Source organism: Mustela nivalis (assembly GCF_964662115.1).
Source record: "Mustela nivalis genome assembly, chromosome: 3".
NCBI lineage: Eukaryota > Metazoa > Chordata > Mammalia > Carnivora > Mustelidae > Mustela > Mustela nivalis.
In genome coordinates this window covers 110,621,644-110,639,870 of record NC_139022.1, presented here as the reverse complement: position 1 = coordinate 110,639,870, position 18,227 = coordinate 110,621,644, and the positions used below count along the sequence as shown (strand labels likewise).

The window sequence follows — 18,227 nt, the reverse complement described above, 5'->3', positions numbered from 1 at the left end:
TGGTAAATGAAAGGAATGTATCCGACCTTTCCATAGGAACCTCAGAGTAACTAAATAGTAAATGAAGAGAAACTTCTGTCTAGGACGAAACTCTTCCAGTTAGTAGGTGAAGGAGGGACAGAATATCGCCATGTTGCAACCTACAATAAAATAATGCATGTAGGCAAGGATCACCAGTAGTCGCTCATGTGGTAATGGAGAGACAAGTAGATATGATGTGCCTACTTTTGGGAATGTCACGATGCCACCTATGAAAGTGCCCCTCAAGTAATCAAACTTGAATCTGATTAAGAACCTAGACTTAAATACTAATTCACAGGAAGTACAAGAGATAAAAGACCATGTCAAAAGTCACAACAGGAATGCAATCAGCAAAATTTGGATTGTGGGAAAGTTTACAAGAAAAACAAAAGCAAAAAATAATTCCTTTTTCAACAAATAAACGAGACGGAAAAAAAGAGAGGAGGGAACTATGGAGTAAAAGACACTCAAGAGATACATCAAACAACAGCAATTGGATCCAATTCAAACAAGCCAACATTTATACACATCAGGGAAATCTGAACACCGACTGGTTATTTGATGATACTCAGAAATTATAGCTATTTTTTAGATGTGTTAATAGTATAGTCATTATGTTTTTTTAAAAAAGCCCATACCAGGGCACATGCGTGGCTCAGTTGGTTAAGCATCTGACTCTTGATTTCAGCTCAGGTCATGATCTCAGAGTTGTGACATCGAGTCCTACATTGGGCTCCGTGCTGGGCATGGAGCCTGCTTCAGATTCTTTCTCCCTCTCTCTGCACCTCTTGCACCACCCTCTCTCCCTCTCTTAAAAAAGAGAGAGAGAGCGCCCTTATCAAGATATATTCTTAAATATTTACTGGTGATATGATATCTTGGATTTGATTTGTTTGAAAATAAGCTGGGGAGTGGGCGGGGTGGGGGGTAGTGCCTGGGTGGCTCAGATAGTTAAGCATCTGCCTTCAGCTCAGTTCATGATCCCAGGGTCCTCTCATCAAGCCCTGGCTCAGAGGGGAGCCTGCTTCTCCCTTCCCCTCCCCTCCGCTCAAGCTCTCTCCTCCCTCTCTCTCTCTCTGTCTCTCAAATAAATAAATAAAATCTTTAAAAATAATAATAATAATCTGGGGGTAGTGAAAAGTAACTAGGAATATAGGTGATATAGGGTTGGCCATGAATGATAACTGCTGGAGGGAGTTGACATGTATATAAGGGTTCATTGTATTTTTTTCCCTCCTTTTACTTACGCTTGCAGTTTCCCATAACAAAAATGTAAAAAAAATAAAACAAATACAAAGACAAAACATCCACTGAGCATTATTTGTTAGGAAGTAACTCCATAGTGATAGCAAGCTTCAGCAGTTACTGAGAGAAAAATACAGCAACATTCAGAAACAATGCATCTGATGGTGGGGAGCAGTTAAGGGAAGTCCCAGGAAGAGAGCCCAGAGCTGTGTGGCCAGGTGGTTGGACCAGAGATGGGAGTGGGGGTTAGTGTATGGGAAGGGGGACTCATCAGAATAGGGAGTATGATCAATGGCTTGGGAAATTCACAGAACAGAAAGAAAGAAAAGACAATAGCATATCCAGAAAAACAAAAAAGTAGACAAGAAAGGCAGAGTCAAGGGGCGCCTGGGTGGGTCAGTCATTTAAGTATCCACCTTCAGCTCACGCCATGATCTCAGGGTCCTGGGATGGAGCCCCTCATCCAGCTTCCTGTTTAGCAGGGAGCCTGCTTCTCCCACTCCCTCTACCCATGACTCATGCTCTCTCTTGCTCTCTCTCTCTCAAATAAATAAGTAAATCTTACAAAAAAATAAGGCAGAGTCAAGTATGAAGCAAACTGAAACATAGCATAGACATGAGCAGCACTGAACAGTTTTCTGTGGTTATTATAAACACGTTTTTTGCTTTTTATTTATTTATTTTTATTTTTTTGAAGATTTTGTTTATTTATTTGAGAGACAGAACACAAGTGGGGAGGGGCAGAGGAAGAGACAGAGGAAGAGACACTGGACTCAATCTCAGAACCCTGGGATCACGACCCTAGCCCAAGGCAGCTTCTCAACTAAATGAACCACCCAGGTAACCCTTTTTTTTTTTTTTTTTTTTTTTTGGCTTTTTAGAATCAACTTGGAAAGAACTTATGGAAGATTTCACTATGGTGGGGCACCTGGATGGCTCAGTGGGTTGAGCCTCTGCCTTCGGCTCTGGTCATGATCTCAGGGTCCTGGGATTGAGCCCCACATTGGGCTCTCTGCTCAGCAGGAAGCTTGCTTCCCCCTCTCTCTCTCTCTGCCTGACTCTCTGCCTACTTATGATCTCTCTCTCTCTCTCTCTGTCAAATAAATAAATAAAATCTTTAAAAAAAAAAAGATTTCACTATGGTTAAGTGGAAAAAATCATACAAATGCATAAAGCATAAAGTACAGAATGGTTGGGGCAAGGAAGGGGGACAGTAGGCTGGGAGCGCTAATGTTCCCATCTTACAAAGGGCTAAGTTAGTGGTAAACCTGTTCAAGATGGATGAAGCAAGAAGTGGAGATTTAAGTAAACTTTTTGAGGCTTCAAAACAAGCCTGAGGAGGAACTACCAATAGTCTGGTGATGGAGAAGAGAGACAAAGGTAACAGAAATCGACAAAACCTTACTATATCCCTAATATGCTAGGATATTCAAGATTGGTAAATCAAGAAACTTCAGTATAAGCATACTACTTGGGGATGAGGGGGTAACCACCAGATTTATAAGACCCAGAACTGCTGAAAATTTCTGTAGGAAGGAGGGGGAAGTCTGTGTTGGAGTACAACTGCTTTCCATGCTCCTCTGAGCCTGTATTGCTTTGATCCGCAGCACTAGGATAGAGGGTCTTGTGAGCCATTTGAAGGAGTTTAGAGTTTTACATAGACAACCAGGTGATATGATTAGATCTGTGTTCTAGATGGATCTCTCTGGCTGCTGTTGGCAGAGAATGGAATGGAGGCCAGCCAGAATGGGAGTGAGAAGGTGGGGGTGGGGTGGGAGGGGGTGGGGGGGAGCAGGGCAGGGGGACAGCTGCAGATGTCCAGGCCCATGATGGCCTGGCACAGGAAAGGAAAGAGTTGGATGGATTCAAGAGGTGCTGAAGACATTTGGAAGAATCATGTCTGATGCCCAGGTCCCTGCCAGCAGAGTGAGGAATGGTCCCTTTTATGAACTGGAGAACCCTGGGGCGGGACAGGAGGGTTCGAGAGGAAGATAACCAGTTGAGTTTGGACACGTTCAGTTTGAGTCATCAAGGATGTGTGAGGCCTTTAATAGTCTGGCACCAACCACCTTCTCCAACCTGTTTCTGTACTCACTCATCACCCCCCTGCCACGCTTACCTCTATTGTCTTGTCACACTGAGCTTCTTGCTTTTCTACAAGCATATTATATGTCTTTGCTTCTGCTGATGCTTCTGCTGAGAATGCCTTCCCTCTCCCTTCTCAGCCTTCAGAGTATCTGGTCATTACTCAGCTGCAATCTCTGGTCTTCTCAGAAAGCTTTCAGATTCTCCCAAGAAGTGCTCCATTCTGTGGGTGCCCCGGTATGCTAAAAGATCTCTGTCTAGCTCTGAACACATCCTCCCATAGATCTCTTTTTATATGTCCACTTTCCCTACCAGGCAATAGTTTTATAGAGAAGAGGAACTGTCACCAATGCTCCTTCATGCTTAAAGTAGGAAGATACTTTATCTAGTTTGTCAACTCTCTCAGCTTGGTGATGACTTCCCAGAATGCCACATTGTAGATGATTCTGAACAGATGCAAGGTCAGTGCAAGGTGGTGGTGGTGTTGGGAAAGTGGAAGTCTGTCATGGGTGGAGGAAGAACAGGGAAGGACCACGAGTTCAGTGAATGAACTATCAAGAAACATACCTCCCAGGGTACTTGGGTGGCTCAGAGGGTTAAGCATCTGGCTCTTAATTTTGTTTTGTTTTAATTTTTTTTTAAAAGATTTTATTTATTTATTTGACAGAGAGAAATTACAAGTACACTGAGAGGCAGGCAGAGAGAGAGAGAGAAGGAAGCAGGCTCCCTGCTGAGCAGAGAGCCCGATGCGGGACTTGATCCCAGGACCCTGAGATCATGACCTGAGCCGAAGGCAGCGGCTTAACCCACTGAGCCACCCAGGCGCCCCTCTGGCTCTTAATTTTGGCTCAGGTCACAATCTCGGGGTTGTGGGATTGAGCCCCACATCAGACTTCATGCTTAGTGATGGGTCTGCTTGAGATTCTCTCTCTCCCTCCCCCACTGCCCCTCCCCTACTCTTTCTCTCTAAACAAAATAAATAAAATGTAAAAAAAAAACAAAAAAAGAAAAAAACCCCACCCTTCCCAAGTGGAGTAAAAAGCGTCTTCTTGTCTACCATCTCATCATTTAAAACACCTCACAGACTGAGGGGCTTGCCTTGGGGTCTGATTACCTTTACACTATCTGGAAATTTTTGCTCCCAACATTTGACCCGCATACACCATGACTCTCCAACATCCAGCCACACCATGGATTTTAGTTGAGACAAGCCTGGTCCAGATCTCTTCACAGCCCTGGATCATATGAGCCCTACACTCCTGAAGAAAGCCTTTTCAAGATGGAATCCTCCAGTCCAGCAAGATTTGGATAAATCCCCCATTTTTTTCCTAAACTTTTATATTAGTTTCCTGGGGCACTTGGGTGGCTCAGTCATTAAGCATCTGCCTTCGGCTCAGGTCCTGATGCCAGGGTCCTGGGATCAAGCCCTGCATCAGGCTCCTTGCTCAGTTGGGAGCCTGCTTTTCCCTCTCCCTCTGTCTGCTTGTGTTCCCTCTCTCCCTGTCTCCCTCTCTCTGTCAAATAAATAAAATAAAATTTAAAAAATAAAAATAAATGTCTATATTAGTTTCCTGTAGCTGCCATAACAAATGATCACAAATAGGGTGGCTTAAAATAGAAATTTGTTTACTCACAGTTCTGGAGACCAGAAATTTAAGATTAAGTCATTAAGTCACCAGAGGAGAATCCTTCCTTGCCTCTTCCAGCTTCTACTGGCTGCAGGCAGTAATCTTCCCTGACTTCCTTGTTCCCATCTCTGGCTCTGTCTTCACACGGCCTTCTCCTTTCCTCTGTCTTCTCTTCTGTCTCCTACAAGAACATGTGACTTTGGATATAGTACCCAATGGATAATATCCAGCAAGCTCTCACTTGAGACCCTTAGTTTAATTATGTCTGTGATAACCCTTTCTCCAAATATGGTCACTTTCACAGGTTCTGGGACATAGACATATTTTGGGGGGGAGGGTCACCATTCAACCCCTACACCTTCTGAATGGAAAATGACCAATAAGACACAGGATTTGTTGACTTTGAGACATAACAATAACAATTTCTGGGGCGCCTGGGTGGCTCAGTGGGTTAAGCCTCTGCCTTTGGCTCAGGTCATGATCTCAGGGTCCTGAGATCAAGTTCTGCATTGGGCTCTTTGCTCAGCAGGGAACCTGCTTCCCCCCTCTCTCTCCGCCTGCCTCTCTGCCTACTTGCAATCTCTGTCAAATAAATTAAAAAAAAAATCTTTAAAAAAAATTTCTCTGAATGGGGACATACATAGGGTTCTTTAAAAATGTAGATAGGATAGTGAAAAACTATGACAAAGAAGCAGCAGAAAAAAAAAAAAAAAGCCCAATGCTAATCAACAACATTAACATGATTGTTTTTGTCCTCACTGTCACAGCCACACAGAAGGCTCTGTGCAGACTGTGGCCTTATTGTCTCTCCCCTGGAAAGTTTCTAAGGCCCAGTATGTTGAGCTCTGAGGACAGTAGAACATTGTGACATTCTGCCAAAAAGTTCCAGTTTAAAAAGAAAGGATTATTTCGCCCAGGAAATTCTATCATCATTGCTAAAGAAGAAAAAGACTGGGAAAGGAAGGAGAGAGGAAGGAACACAGCAATGAGCTCTGCAGCCTTCAGCCTCTTTTGGAGAGAAACGCTCACTCATCTGTGCTTTTGAGACTGGATGGCAAAGAGGAACCTTTCCTCCTGCTGATCGCCATCCAGTCCTTCTGTATTTTCGTCGCTTGCTCTTGCTGCAGCCATTCCAAGTGGAACCGAGGCCCGCAGGGTTAGTGTGGCTTGTGTTGCTAGCCTAGCTAGGCTCACCTCTGTTCAATCCATATCTGAGAAGATAACCAAAAGTTTCTATTCAGAAAAGTCCAAAAAGAGCAGACTTCTCCCAGCCTCACGCCTCACTTCAGCAATAAGGGGCCTCTTGAACCAAGGAAACCCACCATAACCTGCCCACGTGGGTCACCCCCTGGTGAGAGTCAGCTCTGTGGACAGTACCTCTGCCCCATTTTGGAAAGGCACAATCAAAGTGATGAGAGTCACTATCATGTGACAAGCTGCTACGATTTCACCATCATCAATAGTTATTGAACACATGGAATAACCACTGAATAGTTATCAAGGACAGTGTCCTCTGACCCCACTCTGAAACAGAAATATCAAGCAGTGACAGATTGTTGCCATTCCATCATTGTCAATATTTATGGGACATTTAGAGTTACATCCCAACTGGTGAGACACGGCATCTCTCTCCAGGGAACCTGAGCCACCTCAGGAGTAGGAATATAGGAAATAATATAGGGAAAGGACCTGTGTTATCCTTGTTCCCATTTAGCACACCTTGTGTTTTACTGATGCTCAGTCAGTAAGTAACAGTCAGTAAGAAACTGTTAATGACCTCTTCTCCAGACTACACAGCCTCAGAGGCAGGGTTCATCTTCCTGTTTCTTCCTATTGTTCAGCGTCACCAATTATTACTCTGAGGGGTGTTAAAAAAAAAAAACTGTCCCATATTTACTTAGCTGATAGTCTTGGAGCAGCAAGCAAGCAGATCTCTCTGAGGACCTGGAACTAGCCCTTCTGCTGCCTGCCCTTCCCACCTCCCACTTCCCACCTCCATCCTACCACTCCCCAACCTCACACCTCAGCTTGACACCCCCCCTCCAACATAACCCCTCTAGAAGGGAGGGTCCCAGTCAATGAGTAGCTTTTGGGCTTTGTATAACTTACTTCAAATTAGTTTATTTGGAGACCTCTGCTAATGAGCTCTTGAACAACTGACTGGGAAGTTGGGAAGTTGGCATCTATGAATCCTTGTTACCTGGAAAGCAAGTTAAACACAATATACTATTTAGTATATGAGTAGTATACATATACATCAGCAGTACATAGTATTTGAGTTCAGAGAAGATTTGAACAGTTGTTACCTGTCCATCTTTAAAGCTGGATGCTGCCGGTGGATTTCACATGTCCATACACTTGGCATTGTCTTCTCTAAGCCCATGTGATGGGGAGTCCATAGTGGAATGGCCTCTGGGTTGCTGCTTGGTTCACCCTGACCCAAGCAGGCACTCCATTTTACGATGGAGTGAAGTGGAGCAGCCTCTCAAACTAAGCTCTCCTAATTTAGACACTGATTCTCTTGAAAATAAAAAGGTGCCCCCAAATATCCCTTGGGTGGGTAAACTTTTTTTTTTAAGTTTTTATTTATTTATTTGACAGACAGAGATCACAAGTAGGCAGAGAGGCAGGCAGAGAGAGAGGGGGAAGCAGGCTTTCTGCTGAGCAGAGAGCCCAATGTGGGGCTTGATCCCAGGACCCTGGGATGATGACCTGAGCTGAAGGCAGAGGCTTTAACCCACTGAGCCACCCAGGCGCCCCTGGGTAAACATTTTTGAGACAAAACTCATTTGTGAGAATAAAGCAGGCCAAGAAGGGATGACTAAAGGCAGCAAAGGACCACGTCAACTCGTGATTCACTTAGCCAGGACAGTTTTCCAAGTCTCCACTGACTAGGCCTACAGGTGCCGTACTGTCCAACCGAGCAAGTCTGTGGAATCTGATAAGCATCCTGAAATATGAATCACAGAAACAAAACCTCAGTTTAGAATGAGGGATCTGACACTCATCACTAAGATTTAGAAATAAAGAAAAGTTCCTCAATCTCAAAGAAGAGGGTGCTTCCCAAGTCACAGGCATGAGAAAGAGGCCCTTTTGCTCCCGCTGGGCTGGTAAGCAAGAACAAAACATGATTTGTTCCGGAAGTCATGACTGCAAAAGCTTGCTTTCTGGGCAAAGTCCCTTTATAGGCACACAGCCCATCCCTCTCATATCTTTGGAGCTCCCACGGACTGGGGCCCCAGATATACTTCTTTACTGAGGATGATGCCTTGGTGAGGCACCAGGAGGCAGAGGAGCCAGGCTGTGGTGGATGAAGCCTGACAGAACCCATGACAGGACAAAACAGTCAGAAACATGAAACAGCCATTCTGGGTATCTGGGGAGCCCAGGCATAGGACTCAAAGGGTACTGTGTGTTATAGACAATACATCATGAAACAATGTAACACAACATGATATAACACAGGGCATGGGGGATTTTAAATTTTACATATATTTTTATTTATTTATTTTTAAAGATGTTATTTATTTATTTGACAGAGAGATCACAAGTAGTCAGAGAGGCAGGCAGAGAGAGAGGGAGGGAAGCAGGCTCCCTGCTGAGCAGAGAGCCCAATGTGGGGCTCAATCCCAGGACTCTGAGATCAGGACCTGAGCCGAAGGCAGCAACTTAACCTACTGAGCCACCCAAGCACCTAAATTTTACATATATTTTTAAAGGTAGCTTTAAAAAATACAAAGGGCCTTCTATCCTCACCTTCAAATTTGAGAAACTGAGATAGAAACAAACTTTTGAGAGATAAAAGAAATGAGAAAACTGAGACAGAAAACAAATTTCTATTGCTTTCTCCCATGTTCAAGACACATTATAAAACTGGACCTTTGCTATAAAAGTACATTTTATATTTCACTTTCCTAGTACAAGCAAACTACTGGGTCACTGAAAGAATTGATTCAGTGGCCTGTCAGCAGGGCACCAAAATTTAAAAGCAGCCTGGGGAACTGGATGTCATTGGCATCCACACCCTAATGTTTGCCCAAATTAAAAACAAATCACTTAAAACATTAAAGCTGGGTATGTCCAGATGCACTAGTGTAAAGACTGAAGCTACATTTTTATGTGGGATTTCCCCCTTTACTTATTAAACATTCAGAACATTGGTTTTTTTGTTTTTTTTTTTTTAAAGATTTTATTTATTTATTTGACAGAGAGAGATCACAGTAGACAGAGAGGCAGGCAGAGAGAGAGAAACGGAAGCAGGCTCCCTGCTAAGCAGAGAGCCCGATGCAGGACTCGATCCCAGGACCCTGAGATCATGACCTGAGCCGAAGGCAGCGGCTTAACCACTGAGCCACCCAGGCGCCCTCAGAACATTGTTTTTAAGTAATTGGTGATCTAATTTGAAGTGGTAAATGAGTACAAATTAGTATTGGGGTCAGCCAATAACAAGCTGTGACCCTGGGCACGTTGCTTTGTATCGCTCAGAGCCTGAAGTCTGTTAAGCACCGTCAATAAACTCTGCTAGTGCCAGCAAAATCTTTTCAATCAGTATGTAATCCCTTGTTTCTTAGTGATCACAGAATGAGTTCAAACCACAGAAATCAGTTATGGTCTTTAGCAGGGGGTTCTTCTCCGCCCCCTTCTTGGAAAGAGGGAAAAGTAACGAAAGGCCAACTTGGTGGAGGCTCCACTTCCTATGAGATCATATAATGATTTTTCCAAGGCACCCAGCAATTTGTCATATGAAAAGGAGCTATGGAAATGAAAATCACAATGGAGAGAATGTGACTAAAAATGAAAACAGGCAGGAGAATGCAAACTCTGCTTCTGAAACAGCTTTGGCCTCCATCCCTGTCTTCCTGCCCTCCTGCCCTTGATTGGTGTCCTGCACCATCTCGGCCAGGGACTTGCCACTACCCCTAGTGGCAGCGCTCCTCCATCCCTTCCCCACATCTCCGTGGGTTTGAGCAGGCTGTAAAGCAGCGTGGGTTACGAGAAAATGTGTGGTCTAATGCCATCGGCAGAGAACGTGTCTGTGGCTGTGTTTATATCTAGGGATGTATATAGAAAGCTTCACAGAAAAAAACCAACAAATATTAAGAATGGTTCTCTAACATGTGATCTGTTCCTTTCATGTTTTGGACATCGTTGAAAACTGGGAAAACATAATGATTAATTTTATAATCAGAAAACAAGTAAGCATGCAGAGAACAAACTGATGGTTACCACAGGGGAGATGATGGGGGAGTGAAACAGGCAGGCCCTGGGGATTAAGGAGCGCAAAAGTCCTGATGAGCACTGAGTGATATATGGAAGTGTTGAATCACTACATTGTATACCTGAAACTCATACAACACTGTATGTTAACTAACAGGAATTAAAAACTTAAAAAAAAAATAAACCCACCATTTTTGGAGAATAGGAAAAAAGAAAGAAAGAAGAGAGGAAGGAATGAAGGAAGGAAAGAATCGAAGCTACTTTTTAAAAAGAAAAAAGAGGGTGCCTGGGTGGCTCAGTGGGTTAAGCCGCTGCCTTCGGCTCAGGTCATGATCTCAGGGTCCTGTGATCGCATCCCGCATCGGGCTCTCTGCTCAGCAGGGAGCCTGCTTCCTCCTCTCTCTCTCTCTGCCTGCCTCTCTGCCTACTTGTGATCTCTCTCTGTCAAATAAATAAAATCTTTAAAAAAAGAAAAAAGAAAGCAAGCATTCCATGATAATCTACAGCAAACAGGATAAAGTCCAACTAGCATTTAAGGTCCTCTATCCATGACCCCAGATTATTTCCCCGACATTATCTTCTGTACCTCTGGCACGTACCCTAAACGGAAAACACACTAGACTGTTTACCCTGGATTCAGTCTTCCCCACCCGACTTGGCAAGTCCTTGCCCATGTTGTGCGTACAGCCTGCCTCCTAAAGACTTCCTCAAGTGCCTTCTAGAACCTACCCACTGGTAAGCACACAGAGCATTGATTTCATCTGGATATGTAACATAATTAATTGTGTTTTTCTCTATTCCACCAAACAGTGAGCTCTCCAAAGGCACATTGCACCTTGTCCCCTGAGAACCTGGCTCACTGCTTTGTACCCAAAGATAGTCAATAAGTGTTTGCTGAAATAGATGATCAATGCGAGGAGGAGGATGCCCCTGGGGCAGTTAGCTGCAGAAGACTTTACAGGGGTAGGATTTGAAGAAGAGGTAATATTTAGATAGAAGTGATAGCTGATTCCAGTTACCATTGTATGTTAAAAATACAAGGACTTCCTCAAGGACATTGTTAGCATTCTGATGTAGACTGCTTAATATTACAGAGTAAATTGATCCTAAAAGTTCTCCTTTAAAAGGGAGATGTACCTTCTTATTTTGCACTACCATTCTTAAGCTACAAGGATACAATATTTACAATTAAAAACTAGTTGTTGCTAATAAAAAATTAAAAGGCAAATGGCAAACTGGGAAAATCTTGACAACATATATAATAGAAGGTTAATAACTACATATCAACAAGAAACTATTAATGGGTAAAGGGGAAAAAGGCAATTCATAAAAGAACAAATTCAAATGGACAATATATAATCAGGGGAAAGTTTAAGATCATTAGTAATAAAATAAATGGAAACTAGCGTGGGCTACAACTTTTCACATTCCAAACTGACAAATTAAAAGATGCTACTCAATATCATTGGGGGAAAGACAAAGTACTTTCATGGGGCTGTAATTTTTCTGGAAAACAATTTAGAAATAAGTTTCAAGAGTTCTGAAAATAAATCCCTTGGACCTAGTAATTACACTTGAAGGATTCTATCCCAAGGAATTAATCAACAATGTACACAAAGTTTTATATATGAGCACCACCATTCCTAAGAACTAAAAACTGGAAACTATAAACTACCAACTGTAAAAAAACAAGTGTAATACTACTACATTTATTTGATGCTATAGTAAAAATCACATATTTTTTTTTTTTTTTTTTTTTTTTTAAAGATTTTATTTTTATTTATTTATTTGACAGAGAGAAATCACAAGTAGATTGAGAGGCAGGCAGAGAGAGAGGGAAGCAGGCTCCCTGCCGAGCAGAGAGCCCGATGCGGGACTCGATCCCAGGACCCCGAGATCATGACCTGAGCCGTAGGCAGCGGCTTAACCACTGAGCCACCCAGGCGCCCAAAATCACATATTTTTAAAGGATATTGTCATTGAGGAAAATGATCACAATATAATACAAAGTGGGAGAAAAAAGATTTAATTGTATGCATTCTGGAAACAGGACTGAAGACAGCCTTGGGAAATGGGATTGGGGAAAGGAGGATAGCCTTTCCATTTTACTGTTCTTTTTCTTTGGGTCAGTAATAATGGTATAGCAGTTGCTACACAACCAATAACAATGTGAATGTTTACTGTGGGCCAAGCATCATGTTAAGTCTCTAGTGTTTATTTTCCTATTTAATCCTCCCAACAACCCAAAGAGGTAAGCACTGTTCACAGTTAAGAAAACTGGGGAACAGGGAGGTCGATCAAGTAGTCCAAGGTAGAGCTATGATTCAGAGGCGCAATTTTGACTCCAGGATTGTTCTCTTTAACTACAAAGAAATGGTACCCCTTGTAGTATGGTGTTTGTAAATTAAGAACCTGATCCCACTTTTTTGCCCTGGTGGTTTACTCACCCAAAAAGCTTCTTCTCCTACCTAGCTGCGTAAGTACTTGATCTCTTTAAATCCTTGTATAAGTAAGACCTACAAATGAGTCGTACACTCGAAAGGTACAGGCACAAACCAGATGTTCAACAAATATTTATGGATTAAATAAAGCTTTTTAAATACACCATGGGTGGCTCAGAGGGTTGGGACTCTGCCTTCAGCTCAGGTCATGGTCTCAGGGTCCTGGGATTGGGGCCCACTTTGGGCTCTCTGTTCTGCGGGGAGCCTGCTTTCCTCTCTCTCTCTGCCTACTTGTGATCTCTCTCTGTGTGTCAAATAAATAAATAAAATCTTTAAATAAAATAAAACAAAATACAGCATGATTTTCGTTTTCTCATTTTAAGACAAAAACAAGTATACACATGTATATGGGGGAGAAGAAAATGTTTCAAAATGTTAGTGGTGACTCCAAGTGATCTGTCTCCTTGTTCTTTGTGGTTCTATTTTCAAAATTTCATGTGAAAATGTACTATTTTACCATGACATAATTGCTTTTAAAACATCTCTTCTAAATCTCGGGTAACTTACCTTGCCATGCGCAGCGAGTTGTCATTGCTGCAAATACAAGAAGCCCTTTTCCTTGTGTAACGCAGTCCACAAGGGGAAAGGTATTGATGGTCTTTAGATAAATTATTGCTCTTAAATCATTTCCCAATATTTTGTGGCGGTGAACTATTCCTTAGAGAAATAAAAATTTCTGCCTCTCCCGGTCGACCGCGGCATGCCTGGGGAACACACCCACCTAGCAACCGGGAGTCAGCTGAAGTATGGCACTGCGCCTTTAACTCCCGGGTGGGGGAGGAGGGCGGCGGATAATTTCCGCTCCTCCACTCCCTCCACGGCCCCGGTGGCAGCTGTCACCTGTAAGGCGAGCGCCGAGCACGGGGGATGGAGCCTGGCGCCTATTGGACACAATACAAAGGCAGAAACCTACCCCGAAGGCTGGGGGCCCGGCAAGCCGGAGGCCGTGGGCTTGCGATGCGCCCCCCTGCGCCTTCCTCCGGGAGACACCCGGGCCCCACGGCGCGGGCGTGACCAAGGTCCAGCTTCAGGGACACTCCCGTCCCGCCTCGGTGAAAACGATCAGGTGAGCCCGGCAAAGGAAGACCTCGCTCCCGGAGCCCTCGCTCCCGCTCGCCCCAGCGGGCGCGGAGACGTGCACCTGCCCCCGCAGCCAGGTACCGAGGGCCGGTGGGAAGGGGCGGCCTCGGCTCCCCTGCGGGGCTGGACTGCACCATGGCGCTAGCCGCCGCGGCCGCGGCCGCCGCCGCCGGGGTGAGCCAGGCGGCTGTGCTGGGCTTCCTGCTGGAGCACGGCGGCAAGGTGCGCAACTCCGATCTGCTGAGCCGCTTCAAGCCCCTGCTGGATGCGGGCGACCCCCGCGGCCGCGCCGCCCGCAGGGACCGCTTCAAGCAATTTGTCAACGACGTGGCTGTGGTGAAGGAGCTCGACGGCGTCAAGTTCGTGGTGCTGAAGAAGAAGCTGCGGCCCGGAGGGGCCCCGGAGCCCCTGCCCTCGTGCGTCCCCGGCACGCTCGCGGCACCAGCCCTGCCTTCGAAGATCACTTCCGTCTCACAGGGGGAACCGGCTGACCCGGGGGCTCCATCCCCGGCCGCGGCGCAGCAGGCGGTGGAACCACCTGAGGACCTGGCCCCGCCGTTAGAGCCACAGGATACGCCGGGGGCTCCGGCCTCGGAGCCCACTCAGCCGGCCGGGGAAGGGCTGTTAGGTCCGGCTCAGAAGTCAGGGGCGCCCTCAGACCCCCAGATTCCAGGCTTTGAGCTGACCCTGCCCCCCAAGGAACTCCCTACAGACGTGGCCCCACCGTCTAGGTCGCGGTCGGTGGAGGCCTTGCCCCACGCAGAGGCGCGGGCCCCGGTACCTGGGCGTGGGGCGACGAAAGAAGCGCCAGCACCCGGTCGGCACGCGCAGCCGCCGCCGAAGCCCTGCATGCTGCCTGTGCGCTGCGTCCCGGGCCCCGCCGCGCTCCGGATCCGGGCCGAGGAGCAGGGCCTGCGCCGGCAGCTGTCGGAAGAGCCGAGCCCGCGGAGCTCCCCGCTGCTGCTGCGGCGGCTGTCAGTGGAAGAGTCTGGCCTGGGCCTCAGCCTGGGCCCGGGCCGCTCCCCGCACCTGAGGCGCTTGTCGCGCGCAGGCCCACGCCTCGTGAGTCCGGACGCGGACGAAGCTCCCGCCGCGCCGCCACCGTCGGCTGTGCCCCTGGAACCGACCGAGCACGAGTGGCTAGTGCGGGCGTCTGGGGGCTGCTGGACCCACCAGCTGCACGGGCTGCTGCTGCGCGACAGCGGCCTGGCGGCCAAACGCGACTTCATATCTGGCTTCACGGCCCTGCATTGGGCCGCCAAGAGCGGCGACCGCGAGATGGCGCTGCAGCTGGTGGAGGTCGCGCGACGCGGGGGCGCGCCGGTGGACGTGAACGCGCGCTCGCATGGCGGCTACACGCCGCTGCACCTGGCGGCTCTGCACGGCCACGAGGACGCCGCCGTGACGCTGGTGGTGCGCCTGGGTGCGCAGGTGCACGTGCGTGACCACAGCGGACGGCGCGCCTACCAGTACCTGCCGCCCGGTGCCTCGTACGCGCTTCGCCGCCTCCTCGGTGACCCCTGCCTTCGAGGCTCTACCGAGGCAGACGCCACCGGTGCTGGTGGTGGCACTTTTGCGGCCCGGCGTCCAGTACAAGTGGCCGCCACCATCCTCAGTTCCACCACCAGCGCGTTTCTGGGTGTCCTCGCGGATGATCTGATGCTCCAAGACCTGGCTCGAGGCATGAGGAAGTCGGGCTCCTTTAGCAAGTTCTTGGGTGCCTCGCCCATGGCTCCACGTAAAAAGACTAAGGTCCGCAGTAGCCTGCCGGCTTTTTCAGAAATCTCTCGTCGACCTACTCCAGGACCCTTGGCTGGTCTAGTGCCTGGCCTACCCCCCACAACCTGAGGGTCCGTGAAGTTCAGCTTGGTTGATGTAACCCGGCCTGCCCCTCGCAGTCTAAGCCTGGCCAAAACAGCAGTTCAGCATCTGTGGCTCCATCCTGTTTCCAGCTTTGTCCACTGAAGCCTGTTTTACCCCATGGGCGAACACCTCTAGCTTCTCCTTGAAGCTTGACCTGTCTCTGAAATGGCAGTCAAGATCTCAGTGAGAACCTTCTGTAAAGAACTCCAGACATCAGGCTTGAACATTGGAGGCTCAGATTTTAGGATCAGAGTTAAGTGCCCTGAATTAACCCAATACCTGTGTTAACCCAATAACTCCGCCATCTACACGCTCCCAAGCCGGAATTAGAGCAAGGGTCTCTTTAAATGTAGTGTGCTGCTGGATTGTCAGCTTTAAGATAGTAGTGGTTTTGTAATTTGATGCTTTTATCCTGTTTTTAAATTGAAATGAGGTAAAACAACTTTCATAATAACCTTTTGAAATTATATTTTTCAATTTTTAGGCAAAATGCTCATTTTCAATCTTTTGCTAAGTATTTTGGAATTCTACCAAAAAAAAAAAAAAAAAAAAAGATCAGGATCTAAAGGAAACTAGTCCCAACAACAAAACCCTTAAACGTTTATCTACCTCATTTTAGACGCTCAAGATTCTAGAGAGACTTGAACACAGAATGTGACCATTGTGAATGTAATTAATTTCAGTTGTACTGTGAATGCTCAAAAATGACTTAACAGTGAGAGAAAAGAGACATTTTGGCAAATACTTTCAATTTCTGGTTGTCTTTATGATGAAATATAAACAGCCTCTTCGGCACTGGTGGGTGGTTATTTTGATTTGGCATGAACATTTAATATTTTAAATGTGATTTATCTGTGAATGTACCATTGTGCCATGTGTCTGAATCTGGTTTTCCATTCTGGCTGAGCCTTTCAATGCAGTAGGTAGATATTCAAAGAAAAATATGTCCTAGCATTCCAGCAGAAAAATAACTGGTTAAGTAGGGATACTTAAACAGCAACCATTTTATATGAAAATTCTATAGAAGCAAAAACTATGTTAAATCCACCTTTAAAAACCATCTGAAAGCAAACAACTTATTCCAAAATAGTAAATGTAGTATTCTTTGCTCAGTGACCTTCTAGAGGGATGGCTTAACTTCTCTAGACCTTTATTCCTATCTGTAATTGAGAAGGTTTGTAGCTATTTACCAGGAGGTCCCAGGTTCAACACACTGTAACTATAATGTCTCTTTTTCTATTTTAAAGATGGGGACTCTATTTACTCAACCAGCCTTTTTAAAATACATTGTGGTAATGCTCTGCTTTTGCAAATTATGTTTGCATGTCATTAGCTATAGCAAATAGTTTTTGTGGCACAGGGGAGTGTGGCTTCTCCCCTCCATATATATTTATCAGTGAGGTCTCTGACATTATTTAAGGCCATCCTTAATGGAACGTTTTGATTTAAGCAATGAAATAAACAAGTTTCCCATTTTGATCCTGCTTGTGTGATAATGTACTTCCCTTAAACTTGCTCCAGCTCCTGCTACCGTATTTTTCTTGTCTTTTTATTTACTTACTTCTTCAGTTTCTCCTCATCCTCTTCTGCCCCTTCCAGGCATTATTATTGAAAGAGTTTGGATTGATCAGCTAAATGCAAGTTGCATCCACACATGGATATAAAAAACAAACAAACAAACAAACAAATGAATGCAGGCTCTGATCTGACCTTCCCACCTTCCTTGCCTGGAACTCTAGCTAAGCTGCATGAATTATTTTAAAATGCAAATTAAATCTGTCTCTGCAGAAAAATTGTGGGAGGCAATAATTACAGCAATCTCAGTTGCTGAAGGTCTAGAAGACAGAATACAATATTAGAGATTTTCCATGGTAAAAGAGAGGCTTGACTGAGACAGGATAACAAAGATCACAAAGACAGGTATGACCTGCCTTGAGAAAGACAAAATCTAAACCACCAAAGTAGTAATAATAATAACTAATGTCTATTACACTCTTAAATCAGAGGAGGGTTACTTAAACTCCCAGAAGAATCTTTGTGTTCAGAAAGGCATGCTGCAACCCTTCCAAGTGAAATAAAACATTTGGCAAGAATTTAGGATCAATAAGCCTAAAACAAAAAGTGTTAGAAACCACTGTTTATTCCTTGCAGGTCAAGACTTTCTGAAACTATAAGTCAGTAGGAAATTATACTTTGATGTGCATATGGAAAATTTTCAAGAACCATATATTGCCTAGCACGAGGTACACCTATGACGGGTATTTTCAACAAGTGACAAAAAAAAAAGTTGCTAAAAGTTATGGCAATTTAGCTGGCTGGAATTGTCATGGGGAGGAGAATCACTTTTAGTGGGGGAGAAGTTAATTGTTACATAGATGTGTATGAGTCATCCAGAGCAAGCTTTTAAATAAAGGTTTATACTTCCTTTAAAGGAGGTTGGAGGTTGTTCTAGAACATGTCTCACTTATCTAATGGAGACCAGGATATGCATGATGCACATACAGCCTGTGTTTATTAAGCACCAGGCACGGTTTTAATCCCTGTGCAGGTATTAACCTCAACATTACAAGGTAAGTCCTGTTAGTAT

General features: G+C 45.4%; 1 protein-coding gene and 1 long non-coding RNA gene across 2 annotated transcripts; one reads left to right on the top strand and one right to left on the bottom strand.

Moving 5' to 3' along the window:
• Nucleotides 1–4,956: 4,956 nt before the first annotated feature.
• LOC309862172 lies at nucleotides 4,957–13,743 on the bottom strand. Its single transcript, XR_014310325.1, has 3 exons — nucleotides 13,205–13,743; nucleotides 7,089–7,179; nucleotides 4,957–6,190 (listed from the first exon to the last, which is right to left on the bottom strand). It is a non-coding gene; the product is annotated as an uncharacterized lncRNA (long non-coding RNA).
• Nucleotides 13,744–13,779: 36 nt separating this feature from the next.
• Nucleotides 13,780–17,119, top strand: SOWAHA (sosondowah ankyrin repeat domain family member A). The gene has a single exon (XM_082725717.1). It carries the CDS (start codon nucleotides 13,913–13,915, stop codon nucleotides 15,623–15,625), a length of 1,713 nt encoding a protein of 570 aa, XP_082581843.1. The 5' UTR covers nucleotides 13,780–13,912; the 3' UTR covers nucleotides 15,626–17,119.
• Nucleotides 17,120–18,227: the final 1,108 nt, after the last annotated feature.

Bases quoted from the DNA above. Each gene is read 5' to 3' on its own strand.
- SOWAHA (XM_082725717.1), top strand. From the start codon at position 13,913: ATGGCGCTAGCCGCCGCGGCCGCGGCCGCCGCCGCCGGGGTGAGCCAG.